The 10,000-nt window shown below is 43.0% G+C and overlaps 2 protein-coding genes across 2 annotated transcripts in view; both read left to right on the top strand.

Moving 5' to 3' along the window:
- The window catches only part of rph3aa (rabphilin 3A homolog (mouse), a), a gene marked incomplete at its 3' end in the record, with an annotated part of 12,493 nt that extends 9,743 nt beyond the window's left edge, over positions 1-2,750 (top strand). Inside the window, exons 10-14 of the mRNA XM_084482724.1 lie at positions 581-634; positions 1,165-1,316; positions 1,701-1,782; positions 1,907-2,003; positions 2,617-2,750. Coding sequence (XP_084338850.1) covers positions 581-634; positions 1,165-1,316; positions 1,701-1,782; positions 1,907-2,003; positions 2,617-2,750 — 519 coding nt within the window. The remainder of the gene's footprint in view (positions 1-580; positions 635-1,164; positions 1,317-1,700; positions 1,783-1,906; positions 2,004-2,616) is intronic.
- A 3,366-nt stretch (positions 2,751-6,116) lies between these two features.
- pla2g3 (phospholipase A2 group III) lies at positions 6,117-9,757 on the top strand (the record flags this gene model as incomplete). The annotated part of the gene is made up of 7 exons (XM_084482723.1): positions 6,117-6,651; positions 6,783-6,915; positions 7,547-7,681; positions 7,922-8,145; positions 8,413-8,542; positions 9,222-9,329; positions 9,547-9,757. The coding sequence occupies 7 exons, from the start codon at positions 6,117-6,119 to the stop codon at positions 9,755-9,757; spliced, it is 1,476 nt and encodes a 491-aa protein (XP_084338849.1).
- Between the last annotated feature and the right edge of the window lie 243 nt (positions 9,758-10,000).

The raw sequence follows: 10,000 nt of genomic DNA, 5'->3' as shown, positions 1-10,000 counted from the left end.
CCCTCCTTGCGTCCACCGCAAGGGTCTGACGTGCGCCTCCCAACAATATTTACCTTGTGTCGAGGCGACGCAGCAGCAAGGGCTGTGATTGGCCTGCGCACTAAAACCCGACGCAGAACCAAAACCGGTTCAAGACTGCGTCGAAGCGTCTGCGTGGTCCTTGCGTTGCGTTGACGTGGAACCATAATCAGCCCTTCACTCTCTCCCCTTTCTTGCTCTACTTCTCATTCAAGCACTATTTATCTCTCTCTCTCTCTCTAACTGAATTTCTTCGCCCCTGTATTCCTGTAAATTACATATTGTTTGGTTTCTTGTTAGATCAAGATAACGAGAAAAATGTTCTAAATCGAATCTGTAACGGTCTCTCTCTCTAAAACCCTCTCTCGCTTCCTCTCCACCACTTATGCTCTCTTTCTTTCCCTCCCTCTTTCTGGCTCTGTCCCTCCATCTTCATATCTTGCTTTCTCTCCCTCTGTATCTCCCATCCCTCTCACTCTCTATTTAACCCTCTATTTCTCTCCCGCTCTCGCTCTTTCTTATTCTCTCTCCCTCCCTCCCCCCTCTCTCTATCTCTCTGCAGGTGAAGAAGCCACAAGGGGGGACGTCCAGGGGTATGGCTCTCTATGAGGATGATGTAAGACCTGTTTATCAGATTACCTGCACTATACGTTTCAGTTAATCCGTGTGTTTCCTACTACTTATAGACCTATACAGTAGCTGGATACATGGTTGAGTGCATGCTTCCAGTTAAAGATGGAGATTTAGACTACTGATACGTGGATCTAGTAGTATCACTAATCCGACTTAGGAGGTTGCACATATAGTAACAGTATATATGTATAGTTGATGTGTGCTTGGGGGATGGTAGGTAAGTCATTCTTTCGACATATAGACCCATAGATACATATAGAATTATATTGATTTTTATATATCCCAAAATACCAGTTGAGTTGATGGGTGCTTGTAGAGGAAGGACGGTATAAACAAGACTCTTAAAGACATACATATAGATACATGTATATACAAATATAAATACATATTTTATTGATCCATACGTTGTTTTCATTACACATTTTTAACATTATCTGGTTGGTTGTTGATACATATATGTTCCATAAATATATATCAACGTGTACATATAGCAGGGCTGCCGGGTGTTTGCAGGGCAAGGACGGAGAGAGCAGTGAGGAGCGGGGCCGCGTCCAGGTGTCGCTGCACTACGACAGCCGGCAGGGCCGCCTGCTGGTCGGAGTGGTGCGCTGCGCCCACCTGGCCGCCATGGACTCCAACGGATACTCCGACCCCTTCGTTAAAGTGTGCGTTTATTACAGGCCCCCGGCTGTGTGTTGTCCACAGTATATATGGAGATATGTGTAGTCTTATATGTTTGAAAAGGACATTTTTAGGACATTTATTTATTTTCTTAGGAGAAGGATAATCTAGTGGTTTGGGTGTTTGACTCGTCCCGGCTGAAAGGTTTTGGGTTTGAACCCCAATGTCCACTGTCTACCTGTAAGCCTCTTGAGCAAGGCGCCTGACCTCCTATCTGCACATTGATGAATCACTAAAAAGGATTTTAAATAAAAGCGTCAAGTATTTGAAGAGTAGAAGAATGTGTAATTTATGAAGACAAAGGACCGATCTCAACCGACCTCTGGTGCACACAGTTTCTCATGTGTTGTCTTGTGGTATTGCTGCAGATGTCTGAAGCCAGATATGGGGAAGAAGGCCAAGAACAAGACACAGACGAAGAAGAAGACCCTGAACCCAGAGTACAACGAGGTTGGCTCCGCACCACTGACTGAGAAGGCTCCAGACTGTTGATTCATCACCCTTTTATCCTCCATGACTTCCTTTGAAATGGTTGGTGGGTGCCCATGCTTTAAATGCTCCGCTTGTGTTACAGGAGTTCAGCTATGAAATAAAACACGGTGAGTTGGCCAAGAAGACCTTGGATATCTCCGTCTGGGACTACGACATGGGCAAGTCCAATGATTTCATCGGTAGGTAGCAGCTTGACACTAAGGACAATACCGGTCTGTGAGCAAACCATTGTAGCCTTCTTTCCTGGCTTCACCAAAACATCCATTAGTCTGCCACAAACGAAAACCCTAACCCTCTGCAATACAGATATTTCATATTTTGGAATCACTGTGCGAGGATAAGTGTGCAGTTTGTGGAAGAATAACAGGACGGTGCCATACAAGTCCTTTGCCAAACCTCCAATCAGAACCACCAAAGTGCTGCTTAGCAATATTTTATATTCATGGCGGTGCAAGTGCGCAAAATGCTCTTCAGCAGAATCCGTACAAGGAAGGGATTTAGCCAAATCAATTTGGTCATGGATGTTTTAGTGAAGCCAAGAGAAATGCTGGTTTGATCAGAAAATAGGTATTGTGCTTTAATGCGTGTGTGCATTCAGCAATCCATCCATCCGTCATCTATCTATCTATCAATGACCCATCCATCTTTCCATTCATCAATTCATCCATCCCTCCATCTCCTGTCTATCAATCAATGATCCATCCAGCCATCCTTAAATCAATCCATCTATCAATCAATGAGCCATCCATCTATTTATCGATCCATGTCTCCTGGTACCTGCTTCCCCCGTAGGCGGCTGCCAGCTGGGTATCCAGGCGAAGGGAGAGTGTCTGAAGCACTGGTACGAATGTCTTAAGAACAAAGACAAGAAGATAGAGCGCTGGCACGTTCTCCTCAATGACGACCCCGCCAAGTTCGAGGACTGAGACCTCCTTCCTTTATCTGTCCATCTCATCCATTCTCTTCTCTACCCAGTCTGAGCGGGGGCTTTTATTCTGAAACCCTCCTCCCTACCTTTTATGGCGTTTGTTCTGAGGCAGAATGTGCATGCATGTCTAGAATGGATTCTGACCTCGTTGCCAATATGTGGCCATTAATATTGAAGCAGTTCTACCATGGGACTTCTATTTTATTGTCATTTAGCATTAACCTAATGTTTAGAGAATGATAATTCCCTTTTGTGTCCTTGACTGTGGGACGGTATGTTATTAAGTGTGTCTTACCTGGTCTCTACCTCCCAAGGTGTTCTCCTGCCCTCTTATTGTGAAATGAGAAGATCACGTACTGTGCAATAATGTGATATAATGTGATATACCATGCTATGCTATGTCACACCTTATTTGAGTCCATATTTGTTCGATTTAGTAGTCTGTACTAAGATGAAATATCTTATCCGTTATATTAATCCTGGAAATATTATATTATCGGTCAAAAGACGGTCGGTATTACTGACCTAAAGTCTGAGTCTGGTTTGTGTTAAAAGATTAAAAGGCATCAGAATGATTTGATTAGCCTACTAGCTTGTGCTACGCTCTTCTGCAACTACATGCATGGCTATCTCTCTCTCTCTCTCTCTCTCTCTCTCTCTCTCTCCGTATTGCTCTCTCCCTAACACCATCTCTGTCTCTGTCTCTCTCGCTCTCTCTCTGTATTGCTCTCTCCCTAACACTATCTCTCTATCTCTCTCTGTCGCTTTATATCTCTTTCTCAATCTCTCTCTTTCTCTACATATACAGTAGTGTATCATTCTCTTGCTTTATCTCTCAATCCTTGTCTGTTTGTGCCGCTCAGTAGCTCTCTGTATCACATCACTCTTTATTTATTTCTGTATTCGATCTTCTTTCTCTATTTTTCTCTTACATCATATATATATTATTTATCTCTTTCTCCATCTCTACAATCCCTATCCTATAAGAAAAATGCCTCCAGTATTTTATGCATGTATCCTACACCATCATGTAAAACTATTTTGAAAACGTTGATCGTTTAAGGCATTTATTGAAATGGTCTGTATGATGCATATGGCTTGCAATTGGTAGTGCCATTTCAAAATCATCTTAATTTTTCACTCGTGGTATAGACAGATCGATTCATTGTTTGATTGTATTTGTTTAGGCACACCGATAATGTAGCATACATTCTTGTTGGAAAATAAAAACATTGTGCAATCACTATATTGTTTGTGCCTGTAGTAATGTGATTTCACATTACTACTGCTACTACTCTTGCTCTTACTACTCCTCCTCCTATACAGGGTTCCTACAGGTTTCTTCAAGTCAAATTCAAGTCTTTTTAAGACCTTTTTAAGACCATTTATATAAAAACTTAATACCTATTTCACGGCCTATTTCACAGACCTACCGGCAAAGAAAAACATTTTTTTTTAAATTTGTTTATTTATTTCTCAAACAAATGAGAAAATGTGGACTGTGTAAAGCGTCGCTGTGTTGGGAACGTTACTTCTAGTAATTAGTTATAGTTACTCACTCATAGTTACTCACTACTTGTTCCAAAAAGCGGAGTTAGTAACTGAATTAGGCCTACACTCTATAATAAAAGTAACTTGTTACCAGGGAAAGTAATTATTTGCGTTACTGTAAAAAAATCATCAATCATCGGATTGCTCCGGACTCGCCATTTCTACTGCTTCATCGAATCTGTTTGGTGTTTGTGTGTGCGTGTGCGTGGCTCCGATTGGCTACCATGAAACATGACTCTGCCTTAGCCAATCATAATCGCTTATCTCGTTGTTAACCCACCCAGATCTCCTCACTAGCAGTTTGTGCGTGGAGCCAGGGGTGTGTTCGGATTACGCAGTTTATTCAATTAACGATAACGGCGTTGTAACGACGGAAACAGTAATTAGTTAGATTACCCCATTACTGAAAAAATAACGGCGTTACCTAACGCCGTTCTTTTAAACGGCGTTATTTCAAACACTTACTAAAGCATTATGGAAGAATGATGTAACATTGCAGCATAGTAGTGAGTACTTACGCTACATCACCACAGCACAGACACAGACCACAGATTTAAGACCCAGATAAGTAATAATAATAAACTACAAGCTTATATTATATTAGTTTATTGTTGGATCTTACTTTTTCAAACTCTTCCCCAAAGAAAAACATAAAGGTATTAAATTAAAATGTGCATGTGTGTTTCATGACAGTGCATGTTCACTAAAAAGCCTCAAAGAGTGAGCAGACAAAATAACCAGTAGATATTTAGTGGAACTATAAAGGATGCGGGGGCTGGGACTTTGTTTCAATCAGGTGAGGTTTGGACCAATCAGCAGAGGCAGACACGTAACTGACAGCTGAGTGAACTTTGAATAAGTCAATAAAACTGTTCCTCGTCCTCACTCTCTTCCAGTAGGTGAAAGGTTACTTACAATAATCAGATCAAGACTCCAATCAAAGATGACGCTATGTTTACATTTTGTTTATTGAAATTCCCGCCATACCATTATTATGAATAAGTAGTAGGCCTATATGTAGTAATAATACATTCTGAATATGAGATTTGAAAAATATAGCACTTATTGAAAGCAAAAATATGCCAAATAGTAGCAACAGCACTGGAATACATTTTTCTATCAAAAGATTTGGAGATGGAAATGTAAGCTGATTTTTTTAAATTCATTGTTAAATAAGCTGTTGTATTCATACATTTAGGAAATTCATGACAAGTTATTTTTTTTAATTATATTTGAAAAATTATATGAACTATACTGTCTTAAATAACTTTTGACAGCTTTTGAAATATTTGCTTTATACAATCTCTCCCAGTAGGCCTATTTAATATTAAAATATGATCAGCAAGGCAAGCTACGGGCTAGCTGCGTTTACGCGCCCCTTTTTTGCGTGAATGTGAGTTTATCAATATAATATGATAAATCATAGCCTGGACACAAAGCGGCCAAAAAGTCTCCCAAACATACAACAAAAGGGAGGAGGAGGTGAGGGGGTTGTCTGTTCACTGTGCCACTCGTGTAGGCTTATCCACTAGGGCGGACAGGTGTGTCTCAGACCTGCTAGTGTTCAGTTAATTGGAGCTGGACATCATACGATGTCTGAGGTGCAGCTGACATCACTCTAACATCCCGGGAAATCCCGGTTTCTAATCTAGGATAGATAAGAAATATGCCTATATATATGTTCAACTAACGCAGAAATCATAAGCTCCCACCTGGGTGAATTGTCTGTATTTATTTATTTATTTATTTTCCTTTTAGCTTATTTATCATTTTGCGAGCCGTGTTTTTTTTTTTTCTTTGACGCGCCGTCAGAATGCACCATTTCACTGTTATTCGAGTATTTTTAATATGTCTAGCTCTGAAATCGAGCTGTGCAGCAGATGTAAAGAACATCTGTGCTTATACCCTACTCGCGTCCAACGGTGAAACTCACTACAGTTTCCTCCGGACGGGCCACCACAGCCCTCACCATGTCTCCCCCGCCGTGCGCCTCTACCACTCCGTGTGGTCCCCACACCGCGCGCTGCTCCACTGCTCCTGGGTGGAGGACGCGGCTGTCACAGAGAACTATCTATCCCTGTGCCGAGAGAAAACGAATGAGTTTCTGGAAAACCACAGTGAACATTTGAATATCAATGCATTGTTTGCAACAAATCGATTATGTGACGACGTGAATGCACCGTTTGTGGACAAAGAACGCGCAAGCCGAAGCAGAAAGGCGCGAAACGTTGGCGCGCTGAGCGAAAGATCCAAGGCGGTGAGCCACCCGCGCGTGAAGCGCGGGTTTATTGTACCGGGGACGCTCTGGTGCGGCTCTGGCAACAAAGCAACGTCATATGCAGAATTGGGTGAGTTGCTGTTCATGTTTTAAGTTTCGAAATGTTCCTTATGAGCTGGATACATCCAGAACACCTTTAAATGGACACTATGTAAAACCATAAACTTTAATTCGATCCATATGTCTCTTCTCTGTGCTTAGGATCCTTCACGGGGACCGACAGCTGTTGTCGTGAACACGACCAGTGTCAAGAGACAATCTTGTCCTTCGAAAACAAATTCGGCGTCTTCAACGCCAATATGTTCACTATGTCTCACTGCGACTGTGATAACAGGTAAGCATCGTAGTGTAGGATTTCATGCACAACTGTTCTTTATTTATAAAACCTATTATTATTTTTTAACAAAGATAAATATATAGCACGCAATCTTAACAGAAATGCCAATGAATAAAATAATATTGAAAATAATACATTAAAATATCCCATACTTTAAATAGGTCTACTACTGATAAAATAATCCCTGTTGCAATCTCTGTAAACAAACAAGTGTGGATAGATCATAGCATAGTATGTAAATCATGGTGGTCCTACTGGGGTAGGCCTACACACCTGCCGGGGACAGAGCAGGGTGTTTGCAACAAATCGATTATGTGACTACGTGAATGCACCGTTTATGGACAAAGAACGCGCAAGCGCCTCAACACAGACTTTGCTCCGTCCCTTAAAACTTAATATGATTAAAGGTAATAACAATAATAAAAATATATATCAATTATACCCTATTGTTATCAGATTAGTTTAGGCTATGTGCCAGTTTATCGTCTGGTGCAGGTTAGAGTTTTCTGATCATGGACTTTGGTCCACACAAGCCTGTTGGCACCGTCGCCGGGCTGAAAGGATAACACTTATCGAACTAAAAGGATGTTCCTCCAAACATGAATGATGTTCTTGTCTCAACCTAAAGGTTTCACAGTTGCCTTGGGAACGCCAACGACAGCATATCTGATGTGGTTGGGAAGGTCTTCTTCAACGTGCTGAAGATGAAATGCTTTGAGCTCTCCTACACAGTCATCTGCCTGGAGAGGAACTGGTTCGGCATGTGAGTGGACGTTTGTCGTCTCGCTATATGTTGATTCATATTGCTGAATTAGGGTGTTTTATTGTTGAGACCCCATCAAATTGTTTGTCGGGTGTGTCCCCCAGACAAATGTAGTCGACGATGTTTGGTTGACGAGTTCAAATCCTCTCAAGTGCCAGATTTATCTTGGGTGGCCAGTCCATATTTGGGCGTGGGATGCGCCCCTTGGTTGGTATCCTGTTAACAGCTCCGCCCCTGCAGGTGTAAAACGACCCAGACCGTGCGCCACGCGGAGGTCCACCCTCCGACCGTCTACGAGCCCCAAGCGTCCCAAGAGAACGCCACTCAGGCGACCCCGACCACGAGCCCCACGCCGCCCACTGATCCCCCGGCAGTGACCTCTGACCTCACCACTGGCCCCGCCCTCAGCGTCAGCGTCTTCCCCACTGAGTCGGAGAGCAGCAGCACGTCTTTGACGCCCGACAGTGACGGCCGTCTGGACCGGCACACCGCCGCCTCCACGGCGAACACAGACAAACCGGGCGTGTTGAGCGGGCAGGCGGCTAACACAAGTGAGGAGATAAACATTAAACATAAACATTTGGTCTCAAGGTATGAATGTAAAAATGGAAAAAGCTGTCCCATTGTTGGGGGGGGGGGAACTGGATGCTGAACTTCGGCTAGTTTAAGGAACCGAGATGGCGGCCAGTTGGATAAGCCCCACCCGCTCACATGTCGTCTTCACCTCCCAGGCCAGGTGCTGTCGTGTGACGTGTACCGAGAGCTGGACCAGTGTAGAGCTAGGATCCGTCCCGGGCAGCGGAGGTACGGCCTCCTGAACCCGGACACCAGGACCCTCTACCACTGCAGCTGCACCAATAGGTACTGAGCACATAGACTCATAGTTCAAAGGCATGTTACTGTACGCATATTCCTCCAAACTGGTTTTGTTTGACTGGTCAAGTGAGCGACAAGTAGTAGAACTGCGCTGAAGCATTAGCTACAGCCAAGATAAGACGTGCTTGAATAAACCTCCATTAAAGCATGCAGTCTACCTGTTTGCGCCACTGTGTTTTTTTTTCCTGAATGCTACTTTTCCATATTTCAACGGCTGTTCATGTGCTTATGTATCAATACAAATAGAGAGAGCATGGTTAAAGACATTTGATTTTGCAACACTAGGTCAAATGTACATTCATTTCACCAGACTGAGTGTTTGCATAGCGAGCATGTGATGGATCTGAGTGTAGGCATCGATCAAACTCCAGAATCCACTATTTCTGATGATTTACTAGCTTTTAGCTTTTATCCAGAGCCACCGACAGTGAGTTCAGATACATGCCATGAATGAGTGGGTTAGTGAATCTTGCTCAAACATGCCTCAATGTTAGAATAGGGGCATGGGGGATCGAACCCAGGACCTTTAGCCCCCTCAGGTACTACAATATCCTCCATCATATCTGTGTCTGTCTATGACTTGTTCCAAACGTATTACTATACCGTTGAACTTACACATTTGTTAACTGCCTCCTGAGTCTAATCTGTCTGTGATTTCATGCAGATTTCAGATCTTAGCCAATCAGAGGCGTCTGACAGACGTGGACACATTTCTCCTGGACAGAGTTTCCCAATCCTGCTTCTTGGTACCGGACTGTGGAGCGGGCAAGATGTAAGTACACACACACCTACACACACACACGCACGCACACGCACGCACGCGCACACACACACACACACACACACACACACACACACACACACACACACACACACACACACACTATACACACATGCTATAAGATCAGACCATAATTACTTGCATTAAATATATGGTTCATAAAAGGGACATGAATTCATATGTAGCGTGCCTTATTATCCTTCACCAGATGTAAAGCCATTGTACACAGTCCTGCCCTGCCGTCATTGGAGAGGACCAAACCCGGTGGGGATATGGACGACTGGCGCCACCTACAGGCCGTGAGTCTCCGGGTCAGATCCTACAGGGTTAAACGGAAAAACGGAGCGATCAGACTCGGTAGACTGTGCGAACGGATAACCCGCGCCAAAGTACCAAAAACCCGGAGTGACGGACATTGATGGATTCATCTTGATAAAGACACTGCTACAGTCACTTATACATAGTTTATTATTTGTATATATTATATAGTATTTGTTATATATTAAATAGTGTGTATATATTTGTTATATTTGTTAAGATTTGTTATGCTCCTTTGTTTCAATAAAATACCTGCACATACCTTAAGCCCGTGTGTCCATTGTTCACATTTGTCATTGATGGTCAAATAGTCCATTATCTTTTTATATAACAGCTTGATGTTC

The sequence above is a fragment of the Micromesistius poutassou genome (assembly GCF_964030765.1).
Source record: "Micromesistius poutassou genome assembly, chromosome: 18".
Lineage (NCBI taxonomy): Eukaryota > Metazoa > Chordata > Actinopteri > Gadiformes > Gadidae > Micromesistius > Micromesistius poutassou.
This window is presented reverse-complemented; position numbering and strand designations above follow the sequence as displayed.